This window comes from Herpailurus yagouaroundi, unplaced genomic scaffold (genome assembly GCF_014898765.1).
Source record: "Herpailurus yagouaroundi ecotype Mexico unplaced genomic scaffold, PumYag 253, whole genome shotgun sequence".
In the NCBI taxonomy this organism is placed as follows: domain Eukaryota; kingdom Metazoa; phylum Chordata; class Mammalia; order Carnivora; family Felidae; genus Herpailurus; species Herpailurus yagouaroundi.
Genome location: NW_024412470.1, coordinates 4,258,915 through 4,285,842, shown reverse-complemented (window position 1 = coordinate 4,285,842; position 26,928 = coordinate 4,258,915). Strand labels below are relative to the sequence as shown.

Sequence of the window (26,928 nt, the reverse complement as noted above, 5' to 3'; positions counted from 1 at the left end):
CTCACCTCTCCAGACAGGAGCTCACCTCCCCCACCCAAATTAAAACATTCAAAACTAAGCAGAACTGTCTCATGTACTTGGAAATGCCAGTTTTTCAGTAGGTTGCTCGGGAAATGAAGTGGGAAAACCCAGTTAAAACATGAGCCTTTGAAATATTTGGCTTATAGATGGAGGCTATGCTGATGTAATATAGTTGTAAAATTATTGCTTTAGGAGCAACATCTGGTACGTGAATCTCAGCATGAAAGTAGCAAGACGAGGGTAGGAGTTCCATGATCTATTTTAGATTTTTTTCAGTAGGCACTATTTGCCATTTTGAAAAAAGTTTTTTTCCAGGTAAGTGTATTTTTATTATTTTTAATTCCAGTGTAATTAACATACAGTATTATATTAGGTTTAAGTGTATAATATAATGAATAAGCAATTCTGTACATCTCCTTAATCCTCATCTCCTATGATCTCCCCATCCCCCCCATCTCCCCACCTGTCCTCTGCTAACCATCAGTTCTCTGTAGTTTCTTGGGGTTTGTCTCATTTTTTTCCCCCTTTGCTTGTTTTGTTTCATAAATTTCGCATATGAGTGAAAGCATATGGTATTTGTCTTTCTCCGACTGACTGACTTCGTTTAACGTTACACCCTCTAGATCCATCCATGTTGTGGCAAATGGCAAGATTTCATTCTTTTTATGGCTGAGTAATATTCCATCATGTATGTATACTGCCTTTTTATCAGTCATCTATTGATGGACACTTGGCTGCTTCCATAATTTGACTATTGTAAGTAATGCTGCAGTAAACATAGGGGTTCATGTATCCCTTTGAATTAGTATTTTAATATTCTTTGGGTAAATACCCAGTAGTGGAATTACTGGGTCATAAGGTAATTCTATTTTTAATTGTTTGAGGAACCTCATACTGTTCTCAACAGTGGCCGCATCCATTTACATTTTCACCAGTTGTGCGTGAGGGTTCCTTTTTCTCCACATCCTCACCAACACTTGCTGTTCTTGTGTTTTTGATTTTAGCTGTTTGGACAGGTATGAAGTGATATGTCATTGTGGTTTTGATTTGCATTTCCCTGATGAGGAGTGATGTTGAGCATCTTTTTATGTATCTGTTGACCATCTGTATGTTTTCTTTGGAGAAATACCTGTTCATGTCTTCTGCCCATTTTTAATTGGATTATTTGTTTTGTGTTGAATTGTCTAAGTTCCTTATATATCTTGGATACTAGCCCTTTATTAGATGTGTCATTTGCAAATATCTTCTCCCATTCAGTAGGTTGGCTTTTAGTTTTGTTTGCTTTGCTCTGCAGAAACTTTTTATTTTGATGCTGTCCCAACTGTTTGTTTTTGCTTTTTGTTTCCCTTGCCTCAGGAGACATATCTAGAAAAATGTTGCTTTGGCCAGTGTCAGAGAAATTACTGTGTGTGCTCTCTCCTAGGATTTTTATGGTGTCAGGTCTCACATTTAGGTCTTCAGTCCATTTTGAATTTATTTTTGTGTATGGTGTGAGGAAGTGGTCCAGTGTCATTCTTTTGCATGTAGCTGTCCAGTTTTCCCAACACTATTTGTTGAAGAGTGTCTATCTCCCGTTGTATATTCTTGGCTTCTTTGTTGAATATTAGTTTATCATGTGATTGTGGGTTTATTTCTGGCCTCTCTATTCTGTTCTGTTGACCTATCTATTTTTGTGCCAGTATCATACTCTTTTGATTACTACAGCTTTGTAGTATGCCTTTTTTTTTTTTTTAATGTTTATTTTATTTATTTTGAGAGAGCGAGTGAGCAGGAGAGAGGGAGAGGATCCCAAGCAGGCTCCGGGCTGTCAGCAAAGAGCCGATCAAGAGTTGGATGCTTTACTGTCTGAGCCACCCAGGTGTCCCTAGTACAGCTTTGTAGTGTATCTTGAAATTTGAGATTGTGATACCTCATGTTTTGTTTTTCTTTTTCAAGATTGCTTTGGCTATTCACCGTCTTTTGTAGTTCCACACACATTTTAGGATTGTTCTAGTTCTTGTGAAAAATGCCGTTGGTATTTTGATAGGGATTGCATTAAATGTGTAGGTTGTTTCGTCTAGTATGGACATTTTAACAATATTTGTTTTTCTAATTCATGCACGTGGAATATCTTTCTCTTTGTGTCATCTTCAGTTTCTTTTATCAGTGTTTTCAAAGTACAGGTCTTTCACCTCCTTGGTTAAGTTTATTCCTAGGTATCTTATTATTTTTGATGCAATTGTAAATAGGATTTTTTAAAAACTTTTTTTAATGTTTATTTTTGAGGGAAGGAGGGAGAGAGCAAGGGAGACACAGAATCTAAAGCAGTCTCCAGGCTCTGAGCTGTCAGCACAGAGCCCAACGTGGGTCTCAAGCTCACAAACCTAAGCTGAGGTCAGACGCTTAACCGACTGAACCACCCAGGTGCCCCTAAATAGGATTGTTTCTTTTTTTTTTTTTAATTTTTTTTTTCAACATTTATTTATTTTTGGGACAGAGAGAGACAGAGCATGAACGGGGGAGGGGCAGAGAGAGAGAGGGAGACACAGAATCGGAAACAGGCTCCAGGCTCTGAGCCATCAGCCCAGAGCCCGACGCGGGGCTCGAACTCCCGGACCGCGAGATCGTGACCTGGCTGAAGTCGGACGCTTAACCGACTGCGCCACCCAGGCGCCCCTAGGATTGTTTCTTTAATTGCTCTTTTGGCTGCTTCATTATTAGTATATAGAAATGCAACAGATTTCTGTATATTGATTTTTGTATCAATATACTGAAATTCATTTATCAGTTGTAGTCCTTTTTTGGTGGAGTCTTTCAGGTTTTCTATATATGGTATCATGTCAATTGCAAATAGAGTTTTACTTTTTCCTTACCAGTTTGGATGCCTTTATTTCATTATGCTAATTGCTGTAGCATTATGCTCCAGTAGTATGGTGAGTAAAGATGGTGAGAATGGACATCCTCTTAGGGGAAAAGTTCTCACTTTTTTCCCCATTGAGTATGATGTTCGCTTTGGGTTCTCTCTGTAGGGCCTTTGTTATGTTGAGGTATGGTCTCTCTAAACCTACTTTGTGGAGAGTTTTTAATCATGAATAGATGTTGTACTTTGTCACATGCTTTTTCTGCATCTATTGGAATGATATGGCTTTTACCCTTTCTCGTATTGATGTGATGTATCTTGTTAATTGATTTGTGAATATTGAGCCACTCTTGCAATACCACTGGATGGAGAATGATAATTTTAACAGCTGTTAAGAGTGTCTATGTGCTAAGCACTGTTCCTAGTGCTTTGGCTATATTATTATTTTTTTTTTTAACGTTTATTTATTTTTGAGACAGGGAGAGACAGCATGAACGGGGGAGGGTCAGAGAGAGGGAGACACAGAATATGAAACAGGCTCCGGGCTCTGAGCTGTCAGCACAGAGCCCGACGCGGGGCTAGAACTCTCGGACCGCGAGATCATGACCTGAGCCGAAGTCGGCTGCCCAACCGACTGAGCCACCCAGGCGCCCCTATATTCTAACAACAGTATGAAGTAAATATAGTTATTCACTCCATTTTGCTAAAGACGAAGATGAGACAGTAAGAGATTACATAAATTGCCTAAGGTCATATAACTCTTTAGGGGGTAAAACTGGGTATCCGACCCAGACAACTTGACACCAGAGACCTAATAGTTGTTTTAGATTTGTGCTGTCTCATATTGTAGCTGCTAGCCACATAAACTTTTGAGCACTTGAAATGTGCCTCGTCCGAACAGATGTGCTCTAAGTGTAAAATATACATCAGATTTTGAAGATTTAGTGTGGGGGAAAAAGCGAAATACCTTCTGAATAATTTAACATTGATTACATATTGAAGTGGTATGTTGGCCATATTATATTACATAACATATTAAAATTTCACCTGTTTTTTTCTACTTTTAAAATATGGCTACTACTAAATTTTAAATTGAATGTGTGGCTCCCACTATATTTTTATCGGAGAGCACTGCTAAAGACTGGCCACCAATGAGTGAAGAGTCTAATTGGAGAGAATAGAAGGGTGGTGGCAGGCAAAGGAAAAAAGGATAATTAGGATCAGATTAGATTGGCATTAAAGTTTATCTTTGAAGCCGGTGTTCCTCAGAGAGTGATGCGTGGACGGTCTGCTTCAGATTTGCAGGGTGAGGCCATCCCTGGAACTTCAGTCATCCCTGATTCATTATTTTCACCTCTTGTAGCGCTACCAAGAGAGAGGAATCTGCAGAAGAGACAGTAACTCTAATTTTATAAGGCAGTGAATGTGAATCCCATTTTCTTAATTTTCTGATCAATTTTGTTGAATTAGACTTTAGCATAATGAAAGGCATAGGCAGTTGCTGACAGTGTCATTTAAAGATTTGCTTTCTGAAGATTGGATGTTTGCTACTTATTTAATAAATGGGGAAAACATTTAAAATGACCTTATAATCTATAGTGTAGCCTTTGACTAAAATGAGTGCCACTTAGCTTAGTAAGCAAACTAGGTAATTGCCAATGGCTAAATGATTTGGTGAATTGTGGAGCGTTTGGAATTTTCATACTGGACCCTGACTACCCTAAAGAAGTTGTATGTTCTGGTATCCTTTGTCTAGAATACACTGTTAAATTGGCTTACCTCTTAAGTTATAACACAGCTTGGGTCTCTTTAAAATTACCCTGCCCCATAGGAGATTTTTGTCTATTTATTCTAAGAGACAATCATGGTGAATGATTTTTAGCTTTTCTTTATAGTAAGTAATAATGAAAAGTTAGTGTTATTTCATTATGAGTACATAGAATGTATAGATCTTAAGGTCCTATAGTAATGTTTCATATTGACACTGAATAGTGCACAGTTCTTACATATATTAAATACGTTGGTTTTGTTATCTACAACTCTGATTAAGGATCAATTAAAAAAACGCTGACTACGGGATCACTTGTAGAACACCAGCCTTCATAGAAAAGTTACCAGAGGGAAAGACTGCCTGAACAAAATTATTCGCCTGAATGGCAACTTGATTAGACATTCATCAGATATTGTTTAATATAAACCATTTTTTTTTTAAAGAATGTGCTTGGCCTGCTTGCACAGTTTGAGGGCATAAGAAATAACCTCAGTGAAGTGCAAGATTCCAACACTTTTTAACAGCTGACAATAGCCGTCAGACAGCACTCTGCAAAATGGCATCAAATGATTTTCAGCAGACTTCAGGAGGCTGCAAAATTTACATCACCGGCACAGAGTAGAAATAGCCATAAGGGTAGTACCCAATTAATGTCTCCCTTTAAAAAAAAAGTCTCCCTTTAAAAAAAAACGGTTTCCACTTCTGAGTTGATGAGAATCAGAATTCATTTTCTTACAGTATTATAAATAGGCTTAGGATTCTAGACCAACCTTCAGAAACATCTTTGACCTTCCTGAGTAATAGTTCTGTTTCACCTTCCATTAAGCTCTGACTTCTTTAGAAAATATATTCCTACGATAGGGGGAGATGCCTGATTAAGTCCCCTTCCCCTCTTGTTAATAGAAACTTCTATCAGGGGCCTCGAGAAATGGGTAAACCTTCATGAACACAAATATCTCGTATAAAGAATTTGTCAAGGTCTTTCTCTTCCTGGATGTTTCTGATTCTGCTATGAAGAGATACCAGGGGCAGGAAATCCAAATTGCTGCTGTCTTGTGTTTGATTATATGAGTCATTTGTGAATTGAGTCAGGTGCTTTTTATTTCAGTATGGAGGAGAAATAACACATTTTTCATTGTTTTGTTCAGAAGTTATGTGCACAAACTAAGCTTTTTTTTTTTTTTTAATTTGCAAACTAAGCTCTTTGAAGGCTTATTTGCTTTTGTGTCTCTAGCACTTAGCACAGTGGCCAGCACACAAAAGATGTCATGTTTGTTGAATGAATCAGTGACTGACTGAGGGAGTGAACCATTAGCTGACCCCATTATGTGCTTGGAATTATACATGGTCTTTCTGAGATTGTGGTATTTCGATATATTCATTTTATAGCAGTATTAAAATTGAATTATGGATTTTAGAGGGATAAGCTTTTCAAGGTACTTTCCTTTCTTGAACAAGAAAAATAGTGCATTTTCTAAAACTCTGTAGATGGGATGGCCTAGTTGCCATCGGCCCACAATAAGGCAATTGTTTTTGGTCTAATGGAAAAATTAGGAGAGTAAAGAAATTGCCTAACTGAATTAGATTGCCTAAGAACAAACTGTAATTTTCCAATTTAGAAAAAAATTTCCAAATCTTGATATCAAGGGAATGTTTCTATTTTAAGTTTTTTTTTTAATGTTTATTTATTTTTGAGAGAGACAGAGACAGAATGCGAGTGGGTTGGGGCAGAGAGGGAGACACAGAATCGGAAACAGGCTCCAGGCTCTGAGCCATCAGCACAGAGCCCGATGCGGGGCTCGAACTCGTGAGCCATGAGATCATGACCTGAGCCGAAGTTGGACGCTCAACCGACTGAGCCACCCAGGCACCCCTTCGGAATGTTTCTATTTTATGCATTCAATTTTTTTTTAATGTTTATTTATTTCTGAGACAGAGAGAGACAGAGCATGAGTGGGGGAGGAGCAGAGAGAGAGAAGGAGACACAGAATCCGAAGCAGGCTCCAGGTTCTGAGCTGCGGGCTCGAACCCACAGATTGCGAGATCATGACCTGAGCCGAAGTTGGACGCTCAACCGACTGAGCCACTCAGGCGCCCCAGGAATGTTTCTGTTTTAAAATAATATGTCAGGTGGCTCAGTCGGTTAAGCCTCAGACTTCGGCTCAGGTCATGATCTCACAGTTTAGGAGTTTGGGCCCCGCATCGGGCTCTGTGCTGACAGCTTGGAGCCTGGAGCCTGCTTTGGATTCTGTGTCCCTCTCTCCCTGCCCCTCCCCTGCTCATGCTCTGTTTCTGTCTCTCAAAAATAAATAAAACATTTAAAAAAATTTAAAATAATATGTCATCTTGCATTTTTGGCCTTAACTGTAAGCCCCACATTTCCTAGTTTTTATGCTCCTTCATAAGCCATAGGAGAGTAGAGAGTAAGTATAGCAGAATATGTGTGAGCGTGGGCTTTAGAACTCCAGGAGCCCTGGTTTCAAACCCCACTCTACCACTTAATGCTCTGTGATCTTGGTCAAGGTATATAAACTAAGTGATCTGGTTTTCTCATTGTAGTAAAGGGACGATAAAGAATCCTTGGCATGTGTAAGTGAATTAATGTCTATAAAGCACTTAGACACATAGAAATCTGAATATGTTAGTTGTTATGTGATAACCCCTATATGTGAGTTGCCTCTTTTTGCCTTTGCTCATGTTAACCTTTTTTTTTTCAAGTAAATTTGAAAAGTTCCTGGCTGCTCTTGAAAGACCTACGGTGACTCCTCCCTGCATTTTGTGACATCTCTCTCACTATCTCCTCTTTTTTGTATTAAGTAGTTGTTACAGCACTCACCATGTACTATAGTTATGTGTTTGTCTGCATTGGGTCACAAATCCTCTAAGGACAAGGAATATGTTTGAATTTTTCTCTGTTCCCAGTACAGGGCATGGCACATGCACGTGGTATTTAACAGAGCATTTGTTAAGTTGTTTATTTGACGTGTATATGGAGATCTTCTACAAGCTATGCAGTGTTAATCAAATGATAGTGCTGCTTTAGGACTTATAATATGGCTAGGAATGTGCTTGGCAATTAGGAAGTAGTTACCTGGTATTTCAGTGCCAAAGATGAGAATATTATCACAAAGCTAATTGAGCCATGATTCCAGGTACCAGACTGTTACTTTCTTATCATCTATATGTAATTGAGTTTAGCAACTTTTAAAACCTTATATATAATTGAATGTTATATATGCGTCCTTCCCACTGTAAGCATCCTAGGTATCTGGTTTAGTCCCATCTTTTAAAATGATTCTTTTAGAAATATGAAGCTTGACTGGTTTAAATACCATATTTTGTTTATATTTTGTAGTATTTTAATAACTAAATCTTGATGATTAGCATTGAGAACTTACTATGTGTCAGGCACTGAGGATTTTAGTATGCTATTTGATTTAAACCCTTATAACAGTCTGATAAGATAGAAAGCACTTCTGATTTCCATGCTTTTACGGAGACAAGTAAAGTTTGCAAATAAGGGCTAACTTGCTGGTAAGTCCTAGATCCAGGATGTGAACCTAGGCAATCTGATTATGGGGCCTAAGTTTATAGTTATGCAACTGCCTGCTCTTTTCACGTTTTCTTTGAACTTTATCTGTTTTTTAATTTAGTTTGAGGTAACTTATATAAAATGTTTGTCTCAGAATAGTTACTCAAAAGTAATAGTTTTATTTCTTCTGATATATATATCATAAGAGATACATCTCTTATGATATATCATAAGAGATAAATTCAAAGATACTCTCCATACCTTTTTGAGATTTTAATTCCTTGTTGCAGTGTTTCTTGAACATCCTATTTTAATCTGAGCAAATGTTCTCATGTGAAGGAAATCACAGAGTGTCAGAAAATATCAGAAATTATAGACCTCTTGTTTCAAAATTCAGTTTTTTTCATTGATACTTTGTTTTATTAAAAAAAAGTTACATTAAGGTATCCGTGTGAAATGTTAGGTGTGTTTTTTGTCACTGTGTGCATTTAATTTGTCTCATGTCTGAGCAACAAATATTTGTAATCTTAAAGATTTTTAAAATTCACCTTTGTGGTTTGGTTTAAATGTGGAAACTTGATATCCAGTATCTTAACATCCAAATAACTTGCACAGTTCTACATAGATTTGGAAATTCAGCCCGAATGTTTCCTAATTATTATGTACAGCAAAATTTTGCCATTGTATAGTTTACCTTTTTCTTCCTTAATGCCAACATTATATTCATATAATATGTATTTATATATATATATATATCAGGTGTTCTATTATGTTTAGAGAAATGTTTTTAAAAATATTGTTAAGCTCTTTGTTTCATGTAAGCACTTTTCATCTTTTTTAATAATAGGTAAATCAACAAGCTGGGAAGATGATGGTTGGGGAGCATGGGAAGAAACAGAACCCCAAGAACCTGTAAGTCTTTATAAATGTATGCATGCTTTTTGAAAGTGGCATTTTCCTTTCGTAATGATGGTGACACATTCCAGTGTTAGGTCGACATTTGAAAACCTTTGTCAAGGACATCTTTATGCTTACTCAATAGTACTTAAGCAAATATTTTTATTTTTAAGGTATATTTATTTATATTGAGAGAGGGAGCATATGCACGTGTTAGCAGGGGAGGGACAGAGAGAGAATCCCAAGCAGGCTTCGTGCTGCTGTCCGCATGGAGCCCGATGGGGGGCTTGATCTCACAAACTGTAAGATCATGACCTGAGCCGAGGTCAAGAGTCAGATGCTTAACTGACTGAGCCACCCAGGCGCCCCAAGTAGATACCTTTCTTAAGGATTTAATGACTTTAAGTCAGCCAGCTAAGCAGGCTGAATGGAGAATAACTGTTTTAGGATTCTTTCTCCTTGATTAGTTATTATTTTAGACTCCTTATTCAACACATATTTGTTAAGTGCCCGTCATAATCTAGGCATTTTTCTAGATGCTGGAAGTATAGCAATGAGTAAGTAGAGGAAGTCCCTGGATGTATTTTCATCCATCAGTAATAGAAAATCTAACCTAAACTGGCTTAAATAACAAGGAGATTCATTAGCTCATATAGAAGGAAGTCGGAGGTAGTATGGACTCATAGGTGTTTGATCAGGAGATTCAACTATGTCATCAAGGACTTAAGTTTTTTCCTTCTGTCTCCTCTGCATATACAGTACTGACTTCATCCTAAAGATTGTTTTTCTCTAGATGGAGTGTGGCACCATGTTTCTTCATTCATGACCAGAGGGAGAAAACAGACTCTTACAGGAGCAGGGAACAACGTTTTCAGAAACCTCTAGCGAGCCTTGCCTGTATCTTCTTGGCCAGAATAAGGCCAGACGCTCATTTTTGAACTAGTCACTGGCAGGGGATAGATTTTTCCTCAGTCAGTCATACCATTCCCTCGAGTTGGAAGATAAAGGGTCAACGTCTCCTGAGGCCCATGACTGAACAAAATTACAATTTTTTATGAAGAAAGAAGAATGAACATATATATTGGGTAGATCTTCTTATCGTCCCTGTTCTAGCAGCTTATACTCTAATGGGGAGAGAAAATTTTTTTTCAAAAAGATAGATAAAAGTATCAAATGGTGGTAATCAGAGTTATGTGGGGGATTCAAATGGTGATGTGATGGCAAGTGATCAAGTGACTACTATAGCTTGGGTGGCCTAGGAAGGCTTTTTAGAGGATGCCACATTTAAGCTGCGGTCTGAAAGACAACAGGGAGTCAGCGACGTGGAGATCTGGCAAAGAACATTGCAGGCCAGGGCAACAGCTCATGCAGAGGCCCTGTGGCAGGACTGGGCTTGGAGTTTGGAGGACATAAAGAAGGCCAGTGTGGCTTGGCAGGACTGGAGGCTATGAGATGGGGTCAGAGAAATTGGCAGGCTTCATGTAAGGCTTTGTGAATTTGGAGTTATTGTAAATGTGATAGGAAACCACACATAGCTGATTTCTCACTTTTAAAATTCATCGTCGCTGCTTTTTGGGATAAGTTGAAATAGGGGGCGAAAGTAGAAGCTGTTGTGGTAGTGTAGCTGGGAAATGCTGATGGCTTCCACTAAGGTGGTATTAGTGAAAATGAGATAGTGATGGATTCAGGATAAGTTTAGAGATAATAAGATTTTGCTCTCAGTTGGTTGTGAGGGATGAAAGGGAAAAAAAAAATCGAGGATTTACTTCTGTGATCCTGGGATGTGACGTAGAGTAGATGAAACATCCTTGGCAAGGTGTCGGTACTCCCTAAAGCCGGGTGATAGGTACCAGTCTCTTCATTTTTGGCAGTGTTTGAAAATATCCACTATAAGTTTCTTTCTAAAAAGGAAACTTACTTTTGGTGTTTGGCTTGAGCAGGTGTTTGGCTTGGGCAGCTGGATGGATGGTGGGGAAAACTAGAATAGGTTTGAGGGAGAAATGGAAGAGCATTGTGTTGTAGGAAGCGGAGCCTGCTACGTCATGCCAATTGGTGGAAAAGCTCCGTGGGGAGATTAAGAACAGGAAACCAACCAGTTCAGAAGGCCTTACGGAGAATTGGAATGTGTTGAATAAGATGTAATGCAGCTCGGGGAACTTGTTTCACCATCACTTCAGCAAACAGACACCTTGTTCCTTGCCCCTCTAGTGCGGTGTCATCATGGGGACTCAGCTGTACTCTGTCTCTGTTTTTACCAAGACTGACTGGCTTCCGCTTACTCACGATCTACACTGTTTCATGGCTGTTATTTGTGTCTTTCATTTGTGGTTGTCTTGGATTCTTTTCTCCTCTTTGTTTCACACCCAGAGCTCATGTGAGGATTTGATGGAGTCTCTTCATCACTACCCAGTACAGGACATTTGCAGATGGTGGGGCATAGTATTTATACCCGGCTACTCCGTGGGATGTCAGCCTGCCTCTTAATGCTGCCCTCTGATGGGGCATCCACCAGAGGTCTCATTAGCTACTATGGGGGTGGAAAGAAAGGCGAGGGGGTGTGTGTAAAGAGGGTTGGAGGCTCCGCATGACCGGGTGAGTAAACCTCTCAGGAGGAGATGGGTGTGCTTGGAGAACCTCTCAGAAAGAGGCGGTGTGACTGGTAGCTACTTTGCATGTGGTGTTGGCTACATTCAGTATTTGTTTTCTAGAAACCTATAGCTAAGTGACTGTTGTGAGTAATACGACAAGCTCCTGAGTAAGTTTGAGGTTTTCTGGAATAAACCTCACAGACATTGTGCGTTAAAGTGGACACACGCATTTGTGATCTCCGGGGAGGTTCCATTGGGACAGTTATTGTTAAACATCTAAAATGGTGCTGGTGCTGAGTTACGGTATTTATTTACAGACCTAGAGGCCTACGTCTTACTGTGTCTACTGGAGCATAGTTGGTTCTTTCTGGAATGGATTTTTCCTAGTGAATGACATAGTTGGAGAGTTGTGTGTCTGTTACATTTTCTGTAATATTAAGTATTAATATTAATATTAATAAATATTAAATATTAGATGTAATATTAATCTGATAATATTAAGGGGGTTAGTTTACTGATAGTGTGTCATATCCCTGCTTTCTGGCTCACGTAACAGTGTGCCTTCTCTAAGTGTGTACTTCCTCGTGGCATTGTAATGTACCAGAGTAGAAAATGATTGAAGCTACAATTTGGGGTCAGAGAAGCAATAGTCCTGATGTAAGGCTTTATGAATTTGGAGTTTATTATTTTTATTTTTTATTAAAAAATTTTTTTTAATGTTTATCTATTTTGAGAGACAGAGACAGAGAGAGAGAGAGAGAGAGAGTGCAGGAGAGGAGCAGAGAGGAGACAGAATCTGAAGCAGGCTTCAGACTACGAGCTGTCAGCCCAGAGCCTGACGCAGGGCTCAAACTTAAAAACAGCAAGGTCATGACTTGAGGCAAAGTCGGATGCTTAACTGACTGAGCCATCCAGATGCCCTGTGGAGTTTATTTTAATGTTTATTTTTGAGAGAGAGAGAGAAAAAGTGTGAGTGGGGGAGGGGCAGAGAGAGAGGGAGCCAGAGGATCCGAAGTGGGCTCTTGGCTGACTGCAGAGAGTCCAGTGCAGGGCTCAAACTCCTGAACTGTGAGATCATGACCTGCGCTGAAGTTGGACGCTTAACTGAGCCACCCAGGCGGCCCTGGAGTTTATTCTAAATGTGATCAGAAACCACACTATTTCTGATTTAGAAAGCTCACCTTTGCTGCTCTGTGGAGTAAGTTGTAGTGGGTCTTTTGATTAAAGTTGTGTCTCTCATACTCATGACTTTTCATGGGCCGGCTTATATTATAATATTTTATATTGATGTGCCACTGTTCCAGCTGATTCTGGGTGATGTGAACAATGATCGCCTGGTTAGAGTGTGTATATTCTTATACTTTCTTTGCGTCTGTTAAGACGTGCCAACTTCTGTTTATTGGTAAGGCTATCCTAAATTTAGGAGTAAAACTTCTTTTAACTGTTTCAGTAAAAAGCTGAAATATGTTTCTACTCAGTCCAAAACACATTAACTTACGTGTAGCACATTTCTTCATTTGGATAAAATTGGTTGTTTACAAATGGCCCTTGTGGATGATGGTAGCTTGTTCTCTTTGTCCTAACTGATTTTCTCACACAGTGGATTTGGCATGCACGGCCAGTGAGACAGTTGACGACAATTTTGGGTGTACAAGTCATTCCTAACTGTTCTCATGATCCCCCTTTGAACCCTTGTGCCTTGTCAGGATCTTATATACATGGCAAAGGAGAAGGTATTTGAATGACAACAAAAGTGGGCCAGGATAGTGATATTGAGATGTTACCTGGGTGTTAAAATGATCCTGCTGTATTTAACAGAGCTTCTTTGAATTTGGATCCTGTCCTTAAAGTAAGACAGCATCTTTGTGAAGGGAGACTGTTCGGTAGTGAGAATAAAAATGGCAGGATGGCCAGGCGAAAGGATGTGATTGCTGCCTTACACTGCAGCATCATCACTGTCCATGCATAACATCACTAGGAGGTGAGGTTTTGCTGAGCAAAACGTTTGATACCAGGGCTGTTGGAAATGTTAACTGAGGTAAGAGACTTGTGTTATTTCTGCTACTGTCTAGGGTCATGAAAATTCCAAAGGCATAGCCAGCTTTAGAGGCATAACAAGAATCAGAATAAATTTCTGCAGATGTATGAATTGCATGCCGTAGTCAAGGTAAGAGAGGTAGCCACGTTGTCAGAATGGAGAAGGAACTTTCTACTGTCCCTTGTTAGGAATAGACAGCAAGGGGCACCTGGGTGGCCCTCGATTAAGTGACTGACTCTTGATTTCAGCTCAGGTCATGATCTCACGGTTTGTGGGATCCAGCCCTGCAGCAGGCTCTGTGATGATAACATAGAGCCTGCTTGGGATTAATTCTCTCTCTCTTTCTGTCTCTCCCTCCCTCCCACCCACTCTCTCACTCTCTAACTCATTCTAAAATAAAATAAAATAAAATAAAATAAAATAAAATAAAATGGAACAGACAACAAACTCAAAACCTGCCTTTCCTGAGAGTCTCACTTGTAGGTCTTGTCCACATTGAAGTTGAGACCAGTATTGGAACAAGAGACAAGTCTTGCGATCAATTTATGGCTGCGTCAAGGTGCTGTAACTGTAAAAACAATGGTAGCGTTCTCCACCACTGGGTTGCGGTCATTATGAACAGCAGAGGAGAATAGTGTGACACTGGAGAGGTGTTGTGTTTTGGTCTTTAGGGGGGCTGCAGTGGTGTGCAGATGAACCACAGGTGGGGTAGCTAAGAGTAAAGCACAGCAACAGCCACCACGAGCACCGCATGCCGGCCTGGAGGCCAGCTGGCTGTTAGCGTGTCCAGCAGAAAACGAAAAACTTCAGGGTGCTTTTATCTCCATAAGTCTGTCAGCTCTTTGAGAGTAGGTTCTTATTTTTGGCAGAAGAGAGGGAAGGGTTTCTGTAATCAGAAAGATTTGGCACCGGTGTGGACAAAGCTCTTTTAAGGATGGGAGAAGCCTCTTCAGCTTTCTGTGATTCTGAGATGTCCGCTATAATAAGGGCTCAGTGAAGAAAGCATGTTCTAATACCCTTTATCAGCAGTAGCCACCATGTTCAGGAAAGGATACATTTGTGACATGGGTGGGCTTAGGAACTTTAAGGATAGCTTCCATTAGAGGACAAATCTCTTTCTTCTGTAGGTATTTCATGCCTATGTGAGTCAGCTTGGCTGCTGTAACAGAATACCACAGACTTGGGGTCTTAACAGAAATCTATTTTCCCACAGTTCTTTTTTTTTTTTAATTTTTTTTTAATGTTTATTTATTTTTGAGACAGAGAGACAGAGCATGAATGGGGGAGGGTCAGAGAGAGAGGGAGACACAGAATCTGAAATAGGCTCCAGGCTCCGAGCTGTCAGCACAGAGCCCGACGCGGGGCTCGAACTCACGGACCGCGAAATCATGACCTGAGCCGAAGTCGGACGCTTAACCGACTGAGCCACCCAGGCGCCCCTATTTTCTCACAGTTCTGAAAGCTAGAAGTTCAAGTTCAAGGTGCTGTCAGAGTTGGCTTCTGGTGAGACCCCTTTTCCTGGCTTGCACACAGCCACCTTCTCACTGTGTCCTTACGTGGCCTTTCCTCTGTGTGCAAAGAGAGAGCAGTGAGTCATCGTGTCCCTTCCTCTTATAAGGATAACCAGTCTGTCAGATTAAGGCTCTGCCCTTCTGACCTCATTTAACCTTAGTTACCCCCTTAAAGGCCCCATCTCCAGATAACAGTCCCATCAGGGATTAGGGCTTCAACGTGGGAATTTTGAGAGGACACAACTGAGTCTATAAAAATGCCCCAAATAACTCTTTGTGTATAAGTGCAAAAAATAAGCTTAAGGGATTCCTACTTGCCCAAAGTAAAAGAAGATAGTTACACTGTAACACCTACCGGTGAATGATCCTCTGATAGTAAATAGCTTTGCTGTATTTTCTACAGTGTGGTTACAAGGGCTTTTAGTTTAGATTATAATTTGTTTGCTTTGGGAAAGAAGTGATGGGGGGGGTATTTTACTCAGCCTCATGCAGTAATAGAAATGGAGGCAGTTAAGGAAGAAGCTGGACAAGGTTTAATTTTAAGGCAGATTTAATAAGCTTTCCTTCATTGATGTATTAAGTGCAAACGGTAGGAAATAGAGAATCCAGGATTTGCAGGGCAATGGTTTCAGGAAGCACAGAAGCTTCTGGGTTGAGGCCTTCAGTTAAGGTAGGACGCGTGGAAAATTTCCATTCAGAAGACACTTTGGAATGTGTTTTGTCTGTTTTACAGAAAGTGGTGTAGTACAGTTTACAATTTGATTTAGCAGATTAACAAGAAATGAATGCATGCTGGCCAGAGAGAGGGCCCCAGAGAAATGTTTGTTTATAGGCTGAGAAATTGGATATGGCATGACCTGATTAGAGATTCTTAGAACATTAATAATCTGGGATAATACTGGAAAATATTTTGCCTTATTTTAGTGTCATTAGACTCTGGAGTCACCCACCGCATAAGAGACCTAAGCACCAGATTGGCCACAGGCAGAGGAGAGCACCCACGTTATACCAAGGTTATGTTTTAGGTTCTTTTACAAAAGGGGAAATGGCTACAGAGGTTCTCCTTAATAAGGTGGGCTCTCATTGAGATTTTGGTGTTTGACTCTTAGAAACACTCATTTTGCCAATGACCTTCCTGTTAACGTTACTACATGCTGGGTCTAGCCTAGTGATTCTCAGTTGGAGGTGGTTTTGTCCCCTTGGGAGATATTTGGCACTGTCGAGAGAAATTTTAGGTTGTCACAACTTGGGGGAAGGTGCATCTAAGGGGGTAGAGGACAGGGACGCTGCTAAACACCTTACAGTACACAGGACAGCATTCTAAAAGAATTTTCTAGCCCAAAATGTTAGTTGTCCTAAAGTTCAAAAACCTGGGTCTAGCTCATGGCTTTCAGTGTAACTCAGTCCTTCCTCCTGCCTGTTTCTAAAATCCCTTGGCCTCTTTGGGGGCTTCAGAACTTTTGACCTATATGGCCATTGATTTGTTTTTAATAGATTCTGTGAGTTGGCCTGTTAGTGTGAAAAGTGCAGCTAAAAGATTGTTTGCCAGTAATGAAAGGTGAACATAAAGTTGTTCCTCAGTCTTTGGCCACAGGTCAACAAGTAGTCCAGGCTCTGTCTCGGTGGCCTTCTTTATGCCTAAATGTTTGAAGGAGAGCTGCCTTTAGTTTCGCCGTCACAGCAGCCACCACTTTTTCCTGCTCTTGCTTATCGTTGGTTAATTTCATTTCAAATCTGTACTCCTCAGGCGTTCCTGTAGGGTAGCTTGTACATTTTGGCTTAGTGATGGGCCCGTGGTCCTCAGCTGGGGAGGGTGGGACAGCCATCTGCCTGGGCAGTGAGCGGGAGGGGTCAGGAAACATGACTGTTGCTCAAACACACGTTCAGCGAGGCCTCCAGAGTTGAGCCGCATCTTTGCCCTCCTTTCCCGAGGGACCTGGTACCGGTTCCTAAGGCTGTGGTCAGTTCTAGGGACGGTGAAGTCTGTTGGCACCTGCCCTTCTGCTTTCTAGTGGCTTTTCTCCTCTCATTCTTTTTGCCCTTCCTGGTCTTTACCTTTAAGCAAACTCTGTAACTGCTGTTTTTAGTAGGGTTGAGGGCACTGGGGAGAGTAAGGGGAAAATTCATGTATTTATCCCTCTCTCTTTTTTAAAAAAGTTCTTTTGTTTATTTTGAGAGAGAGTACACATGGAGGAGGGGCAGAGAAGAGAATCCCAAGCAGGTTCTGTACTGTCAGTGCAGAGCCTGATGGGGGACTGGAACTCACAAACCATGAAATCATGACTTGAGCTGAAATCAAGTCAATCGCTCAACCAACTGAGCCACCCAGGCACCCCTTGTTTATTTCTCTCTTACCGGAAAGTCCTTGTGGGTTTCATGTTCTACCTCTTTGTTTTTCTGGTTAATGTAATTTGGAGGTTTTTTCATATCTGCAGATATAAATCATCTAGTTCTTTTAAAGGAATGCTGAATATCTCATTGTGTAGACGTACTGAGATTTATTTAACCATACTCCTGTTGAGGGACATTTAGGTTTTGTTTGTTCTTTGTTTTTTTTGTTTTTTTTTCCCTATCACAAGCAAATGCTAATCACCTTTGTATCTGCCGTACATCTTGAAGTTTTTTTTTAAAGTTTAAAATATGTGCACACTTGAGAAAGAGTGCAGATCTGACCAGCTCGTTTCACTGCTCAGAAACTCCTTCAGTGACCGCCCGTGTCCTCAAGATCAAGTGTAAGTACCTCAGCACAGAAGACGGAAGTTCTTCATCACCTGCCTGCTGCTGCAGTGGACCCTCTTACCTCACACTGTTGGACTTGTCCGTGACAGCAGCCCCTTGCTGGCTCTGTTGCCTGTAGGCCTTCAAATATATTGAATTCATGGTTTTCTAGAGAACTAGGGTGCAGAAATAGTCTAGGAACGTCCACCTTCTCTTCCTCTCTCCTGCTGCCCCCAACCTGCCTACCTTCTACTCTCTCTGCAGGATTTAGCTTAAGAGTTATTTGCATTAGGAGGGTTTTTGTGTTGTTGTCGACACTTCACCCTGCCAGCCCCAGTCTGGTCTGGTGACCCTCCCATGCCCCCTTGTCTGACTACTGTGTACTTGTCCCTCTGTCTTCCCCAGAGGAGGGAAGAACGTGAAGCCCGAGAATTCTCTTTGCTCTTGTCTTTCTGTCCTAATACAGCGCTGGCACGTGGAAGTGGGCAGCCCTTCTGTAGTGCGTTGTGTGGGATAGATCAAGGCAGGGAGAAAGGTGTGAGACATCGAGGATCTGGACATCCTCAGGGGTTCTGACCCACAGACCGTTGCCTCGTTGTTCCCCCTTATCTGGACTGTTCGTCCAGTGCCCGATTTTAGAGGTAGGGAACCAGACCTGCCAGGTAAAGTGTCCAAGGACTGTATGAATGTGTATTCCTTTAAATTTATTACCTGTGGCATTCGTGTGGTTAGTGACAATCCATTTATTCTTTCCAAGCCTTGGTTTCCTTTTCTGGACAATGAGGATTTTGAGTCACATAGTCTCTATGGCTCCTTCTCTTTCTTTATACAATTGTGTAATCCCGTCAGCCAGCTGGGAGAGATTATGGCACATGGGTGAGGGAGGGTGTTGATCCCATGGTAATTAAAAGAAAAAAACAACTTTACAGTGTGTTTCTTATTCAGCTAAATCAGTGGTTCATAACATTTTGCTCTGCAGGGGACATTCGGCAGGGTTTAGTTGTCCCAACTGGGAAATGCTGTGGGTATTTGGTGGGTAGAGGCTAGTGGTGCTGCTTAGTATCTGCAGTGCACAGAACGGCCCCTCCAGTAAAGAAGTTCCAGCCCGAAGTGTCAGAGTTGCTGAGGCTGAGAAGCCCGGAGTGAGCTGTTAAACCACCCAGTAAGGTTTGAGTACTTTCAAGGCAAAGCTTAATTTCATACTTCTTAGCATTTATTGCAGCGTTCATGACCTTTTTAATTTGATAAAGACTCTCAATATGTCCATTCATTCAATGTTTAATTACATTGAATGGGACGGGACTATTTCTTGGCTCTCTTTAAAAAGAGGCTAGTTGAACAAGATTATTAAATACGTGACAAGCCTTTGCAAAAAAGGTCACCGTAGTCAACCAAGTGGCTGAATTGGATTGGGTTCGACCTCACTTGATCCATGTCCCTCCTTCTTTACTTCTCCCATCACTGAGGGGCACTCGCCTCTTAGCCAGCAAGTGGGGTAGAGCTTCTCTTCATCCCTTTAGTTCTGGACACAGCGTCAGTCATTCTGCCTGGTCACTCCCAGTGTCAACAGCGGGGAGAGCAGCAGAGCAGGCAGGAATCAAAGGTGCTGTTGCAGATGTGCTTAGAGGGGACCAGCTTCCCTCGGCAGTGTCGTGTGGGAGCGGCACAGGGGAACTCCGAAGCCTGGGTTCCTGTCTCTGCCCCGACTGTGTGACCCGGGAAGGGGGGTTATCTTGATAAGTATCTGTTTCTCCGTCTCAAAACCGGGGTACTAACACACCTTCATAGAGTTACTCTGAGAATTAAGATTTACGTGTAAAGCGTTTAACCCAGATTCTGACACATAGTGAGTGAGTGGCAAATGTTGCGGTGAACATCTTCCAAATCACCAGGACCAGGGCTGCTCTCTTCCCTGGAGTTAAGTGACTGAACCTAAAGTCACATCAGTGCCAAACACTTCTTGATAGGCCTGCTGTCCTCTACTCACGACGGTGTGGAAAGATTTCTTTACTGTGGGAAGAGATGTCACGGCACTGTGACCTGATTTCGACATGCCACATTGCCTGGGTACAACGTAGCAGACATTGTAGAACAATTTAGGACACGTACTTTTCCATCCTTCAGTTCTGTATTTGCCTTTGTAGATAGCATGTTCATTGTTGATGCACCATCCTGATCTACCTGGAGATTTGTTTTTTCTTTTTGAGGTTGAGGGTTTATTGAAAGAAATTTGATTTACATGAGGTTTCTTCTCCCGCCCTCCTGGTGGCTTTCAGTTTTTAGATTTACTTCCTAACATTCTGGCACAGTTTACACTGTTTGGCAAAATAAACAGCTAATTAGGCTTATAGAGAAACACCTAGTTATGAAGAAACAATGCATCTTTACCTCTGTTGGTAATTTTAAGGATATGATTTATTTTTGGTTACTGTCCTTAGAGGCTTTTAGTCTTCAGTCTGCTAACCTCGAATACTGTGTCTTAGGGACAAAGAATGTCTTTGTGTCTTTGGGATTACACATGACCAGGAGCTTGTGGTTCTGTAGGTCGAGATGCTCCCCCATGTTCCCCCCGCCCCGTGTGACTGCACATCCAGAAGCCACTGAGCTTGTACTAAGAGCTCACTGCCGTGCATTTCATGGCAAGCTAGTATCATGCCCAAGCAGCAAGACTTGAGATCTAGAATTTTAGGGCATATCAAACCCTAATGATGATAATGTTATGTAATATAATCATACGATAGTATTTTCTAACCTGTTTTTAGAATGTAGAACTCCTGCTTGTACATGCCCCCCTCTGCCCTGACAAACAGGGCAGATCTGTGTCATAAGGAAAGTTGGAGAGGTAAAGAGGACCTAGAAAAGAAAATGCAGTGAACAGTGACAGAGCTTGGTTTTCTCCCTCTTGGAGTAAAACCTGAAAATGTTTGAAATGCCGGAAACTAGACTGCTAATTCACGTGAAGTTTCTTTTTCTGGCTTCATATTACTAGATAGGCACATTTATGAGATGGCAAAGCAGGGTTAGGCAGGTAACCAGTGGAGTAGTTTCTCTGAATTTGTTTCCAAGTTAAGTGGTATGTTTCCCAAACTTTCATCTTGGTTAGTTCTTGCAGGGCAGAATTCATTCTTGCTTCTGGGATCGCTTGTCCATTTGCTGGGATGGTGGCGGACAGAGCTGAGCTCTAGGCTCAACTAAGAAGGTAGTACTTTGTCCCTTTTTACATCTTTCTAACTTGTGCTTTCCACGGGTATGGTATATCAGCCAGAATCTTGAGCTATTTAAGGGAAAACATTACTGAGGATACTATTACTTAAGGATGCTAGCTTTGAATCGGCTGTTTGTTGATGTAGAGTTTCATGTGTAAGAGTGATTTCTGGGTTATTCCATTATCTTTATGAATATAAGAAAGGAGGCATGGGAATGCCGTTATCCACTTGTCTGTGTGTCAGTGGGCTGTGTGACGTGTGGACTTGAGGAGTCCTATTAGGCACAGGCTTGGCCAGTTAGAAGGCTTGGAGTCTAGTGTGGGACAAGTACCATCACAGAATAAATAGGTAGCAGAGAATAGCAGAGAATAAATAGGTAGCAGTAAGTTTGAGAGAAGGTAAAAGAACAGGATGGAGGGATAGGACCTGGCACTGGGCACAGAAAGACAGAAATGAGAGGGGAAGTAGTTTTGAAGGAAGGCCTAGAGAGATATCTCTAGGGTATACTGGCTCACATGTTCAAGTAGTGCCCTGCGGTTCCAAATCGGTTCAAAAACCGTGGGAAGGTTGGCCTGGGATAAAGTGATAAGTAGTAGTAATCGTTTGAGAAAAGGCTTTCGTCGACTAGGAGAGTAGAGTCAGATCCCAGGGGAAGACCCATCTTCTCAGAGGGCCGTTAACAGCTGTACCCCAGGATGACCGGGCCGGGTGATGAAATGGGAAGACCACCTGAATTAAATGTCAGGAGGCATGGGTTCTAGTTTGGGCTCCGACATGGTTTCTGTTCCTCCCTGAGACTCTGTTTTCTTTATTATAAAATGAGGTTTTGAATCAGTTAGCTTTTAAATCCTTCCATCTTTGAATTTCTTTTACTCTGTCTTTTCAGCAAATATAAACACGTAGGTCTAATCCTTGTTAGTGGCATTATTTTGAAAACCTAGGACAGAAACATAGAAATGATGTGCTTTTGGAGCTCCTGGGTGGCTCAGTCAGTTAAGCAGCTGACTCTTGATTTCGGCTCAGGTCATGATCTCCTGGTTTGTGAGAGAGAGTCCCATGTTGGCCTCTGACAGCATGGACCCTACTTAGGATTCTCTCTCTCCCCCTCTTTCTGCCCCTCCCCCACTTATTCTCATTCTCTCTCTCTCTCTCTCTCTCTCAAAACAAATAAACATGAAAAAGAAATAATGTGCTTTTTTAAAAAAAATGTTTATTTATTTTGGGAGAGAGAGAGTGCACGCATATGCACACACTCCAGGGAGGGGCAGAAAGAGAGAAAGAGAATCTGAAGCGGGCTCTGAGCTGTTAGCACAGAGCCCAACGTGGGGCTCAGTCTCCTGAACTGTGAGATCATAACCTGAGCTGAAGTCAAGAGTTGAACACTTAACCGACTGAGCCACCTAGGCGCCCCTAATGTGCCTTAGTGCGAAGTAACTAGTAGAAGATTTTCAGGATCTGTTGTTTGAACCTCATTTTGGGAGTGTAATAAAAGGAAGAAACCTGTTTGTATAGAATTTGCTAAGATTAGGACTGTATCACATCTCTGGAATGATGTTTTGATTCTTTTTTATTGCACTAAGATGGAAATTTTAAAGTCAGAGTTTTAGGCACCCCTGACTTCTTATCACAGTACCCAAACATCCCTGTGTGACTCACCCTGCTTCTAGCGGCCTGGCTGAAGGTGAGATGCTCCATCACTTGAAAAGTCCTGCACCTCGAAGTTGGTACAGTTGGAATCTCAGTTGTTGGGGAGGGAACCCCAGGGCAGGGTTGTCTTCAGCTACAGCTGAGCCGCTCTGAGGAGTCCTGGGTGTGCGCTGCCTAAGCAGAGACTGTTCTACAGCAGCAATTGTGGGCCCAGAGAGAGGCGAACTACAACTAGCCTTTGCTATGTTACTTTCATCTTTAGGGGATGAATTTTCTCCCTAATTTGCGTATAGGAAAGTACACATTAAGAACACCAAACCGGGTAGCAGAATTCCGTAGAAAAATAGAACTTTAATAAAACAAGGAATTTTTCCAGAAATCTACACGATTCCTATTTGCTAAGTTTAAAAAAAGTATAAATGTGTAGATTAAGAAGAAAGAACGAACAGCCTACATGTCATCCCCTCTCTCCCCATGTCCTGCTGTTTAGTTCAGTCTAAGAGCCACTGGGTGGGTCTGAGTAAAGCTTTGAAAGCTTAGAAACCAAAAAGAATAGATCGAAAATTTAGCTGCATAACATTAAAAAATGTCTACATAGAACACATTAAACTACCATATTGACTGGGAAAAACTGTTGCAACTCTTATGTTCAAAAGGCCAGTTTTGGGGCGCCTGGGTGGCTCATTCGGTTAAGCGTCCGACTTCAGCTCAGGTCACGATCTCGCGGTCCGTGAGTTCGAGCCCCGCGTCGGGCCCTGGGCTGACGGCTCAGAGCCTGGAGCCTGTTTCCGATTCTGTGTCTCCCTCTCTCTCTGCCCCTCCCCCGTTCATGCTCTGTCTCTCTCTGTCTCAAAAATAAATAAAGGTTAAAAAAAAAAATAAAAAAAAAAAAGGCCAGTTTTCTTTGTATGTAAACAATATATACAAATAAATGAGAAAAGGAGTAGCAACCCATCAGGAAATGTGTAAAGGAAAGGAACAGACCATTCATAGAGAAGACTTTTAAGCATATGAGAAAATGACTGTTCTCATTAATAAGAAGGCAGTATACTGAGGTAGCGTTTGTCGTCTGTTGCGTTGACAGAGATCCAGAGTTAAAGCATCTTTTGAAAAGTCTGTGGGGAAGCAAGCGCTTTCAAAACTTGCTGGTCAGATTCTAAATTAATACTACCTCTGTGGAACACAATTTAGATAGCAAATTTACTAATACATATTACCTTTGACCTGGCAATTTCACTTCTAGGAATGTATCCTGCTAATATGCTCCCACACAAACTGGCAAGTGTATGAAGTTATTCGCTGTATCATCATTTGTAGCAGCAGAAGAGTGTAGACATCACAGATGCCCATTAATAGGGGACTGGTGAAACAAATCATGGTGTATCTCTACAGTGGAGTATTATGCAACCTTAAGAAAAACTTCGTGGGGAATGAAGTCTCGGGCATATGTTAAGAGGAAAAAAGTAAAGTATAGAGGACTGTGTGTGTAGTGTGCTACTATCTGTGTAAGAGAAGGTAAAGGAGAGTAATGTATTTGCTTGTATGTGCATAAAGCGTACCTGGAAATACACCCTCACTGCACTGGTTGTCTCTAGAGTAAATAGGCAGCTAGAGTTCTAGAGTGTGAGAGAGACCATCTTAGAGAGAAGACCATTTTAGATCCTTCGAATTCTTAACCATGGGGATTTTCCTCTTTTTAATTATTTTTTACGTAATTTGGCAATAAAAAAATGAAAACATCTTTCAATTCAAATGAAGAAAAAAGTATCAAATTTATCCAGTACATTTACAGACCCTACAACATAAACAGCAGAGAATTTTTTCCTTGCCGTGTTAGCTGCAGATACCTTAGCTGTCTCTCTGGAATTGGATTATTCACTAAAGCTTCTAACAGTGAGTCATTCTTGGAATGATCTCTGTATGACATTCTTTTAATGTCTTACTAGTTTATATGTGCTTATGTTAAAACTGTCTGCATTAATATTCAAAACAGATTTGTTTGTAGTGGATATTTTATTTATTGGTCATCTTTGACGTGTTTTGATAAGGAATATTATTGAGACTTTTAAAAAGAAATACGAAGATTTCTTTATCCCTTTTTCTTCCCCCTTGATCCTCAAGGCAGATAAGCTGAGATGCAGTACTCTCAATATTTTTACATACACTGTAATTGAAGTTTTACCCACAGGAAGAAGAAGGAAATACTTGCAAAGCACAAAAAACTTCCTGGCTGCAAGACTGTGTTTTATCCTTATCTCCGACCAATGATCTTATGGTTATAGCTCGAGAGCAAAAAGCTGTTTTTCTAGTGCGTAAGTACTCTTATTATTTTTAGTGCCTTTTATTTTAATGCATAGAATAGGACGGAAATGGGTTAGCTAGAAAGAAAAAATGTTACTTACATTGTATGCATTATATGGTGGCGTTCTACAGTGTACTTTCATGTTTTGTATAACACTTATTTTCAGTGTTTTTGTACCTCTCATTCTCTTTCCTTCTTTCGATTCTGTTTGTCTCCTCTGCTTTTTTTTCTTGGCTGCAGATACTTTAGCTGTGGTTATGTGGCTCTTCAGAGGCAGAACTGGGCATTGCCCGGTTCTTGCAAGGGGCGGGCAGAGCTAAAGAGGCCACTGGCCCCTTCTTAGTCATAATGTGAATGGAGTTGATTTTCCACTACATTTTGAAAACTCATAGGACTCTAGTTTCTCACTGTGGGCATAAATTTTCAGTTCATAATTTTTGCTGAAGACTAAAATGAAGGTTGACATAAAATATGGAAAACCTCACTGATCAAAATCAGATCATACATTATTAAACAGCTGTGGAATGGTCTTCAAAGTAGATTTATCCTTCTGTAGCATAAGCCTTTTTCTTTTTTTAATATTTCTTTCTTTTGAGAGTGAGAGAGAGTGGGGGAGGGACGGAGAGAGAAGGAGAGAGAGAATCCTAGGCAGGCTCTGTGATGTCAGTTCAGAGGGCTCCGTCTCACGGTTCGTGAGACCCGGGTCGAAATCAAGAGTTGGATGCTTAACCGATTGAGCCACCCAGGCGCCCCTGTAGCATAAATCTAATAGAAAAGCCTTCTTTGTCATCTGAAGATAAAAGTCATTGCATAAATACAACAGATGGGGTGGTATATAACAATAGTAATTTTCTTCTGCAAGAACTGCGACATCAGATGGATTTAATTGGAGGAGGGGAGAAACTACGGGCCAGGAGACTAGGTTGAGTTTTTTAAAAATCTTATAAAAATTTTTAAATATTTACCTATAGAGACCCAAACCCACTAATATAGAACAATTACATTCTGTACTTATTCTAAAGGGAAACTGTGAAATTTATAAATTACTGTTTTAGTATGCTGTAAAGTTATTTTATATGATAATTTTTTCAGCAAAATGGAAATACAGTGATAAAGGAAAGGAAGAAATGCAATTTGCTGCTGGCTGGAGTGGTTCTTTAAATGTCGAAGAAGGGTAGGTACCAGCTAACGTTTTGTTTCTCAGCTTGTTAAATGTATGTATGAAATTATTTGACTTGTAGAGCAAGAAGTTTCATCACTGGAGTATTTAGTGAATGTATATGCATCCCAACTTAGAGGTTGTGGAGCGTGATTTGGTCAGCAAATTTAAATTTTACTCACGTGATTACTTTTTTAAAAAAACTAGTTTGCAGAGGATTTAAAGAGAAGCTCAGAGAGAATCCCATACTTTCTACATTTTGTTGTTTCCTGTGTTCATTACTGATTTTATTCAGCCAAAAAGTCCAGGGCAGTCATTGTTTTCTCTGCTTTGGTAGCCTTGGCCTTGTACTTAAAGGGGACAGTGCTACATTAATTCTTAAAACTCATAAATACTTCAGAAAGGCAAGTATTCACCTCAAGCCGTGTAGTCTAAGAATTTGAAGACATTTAATTTCTGTCAGCAGTGCAAAGCAAACACAGTGGTTCAGTTACTTTAAAGACAACAAACAAAGAGATTTTGTTCATTGGTTGCATAATACGATGTATGGGGCAAGAGTGTTCACAGCTTCTTGAATAAGCTGGTGATGGGCCTGAGGGTTGACACTAAAATCAGTCAGGAGAAAAAAAAAATAAAATCAGTCAGGAGGAGTATTTCATTTCATTTCATTTCATTTCATTTCATTTCATTTCATTTCAT

General features: G+C 40.8%; 1 protein-coding gene across 5 annotated transcripts in view; it reads left to right on the top strand.

Moving 5' to 3' along the window:
* RAB3GAP2 (RAB3 GTPase activating non-catalytic protein subunit 2) overlaps positions 1-26,928 on the top strand; it is a 104,902-nt gene that overhangs the window by 12,172 nt on the left and 65,802 nt on the right. For 3 of the 5 annotated variants that reach the window (XR_005786325.1, XM_040460936.1, XM_040460934.1), the window contains exons 2-4: positions 9,011-9,075; positions 24,945-25,080; positions 26,163-26,244. Coding sequence is in view for 4 of the 5 variants with exons in the window: in XM_040460936.1 (XP_040316870.1) it covers positions 9,011-9,075; positions 24,945-25,080; positions 26,163-26,244 (283 nt within the window). In the remaining variant the exon portion in view is untranslated. The remainder of the gene's footprint in view (positions 1-9,010; positions 9,076-24,944; positions 25,081-26,162; positions 26,245-26,928) is intronic. The other 2 variants (XM_040460935.1, XM_040460938.1) reach the window with 1 other exon arrangement.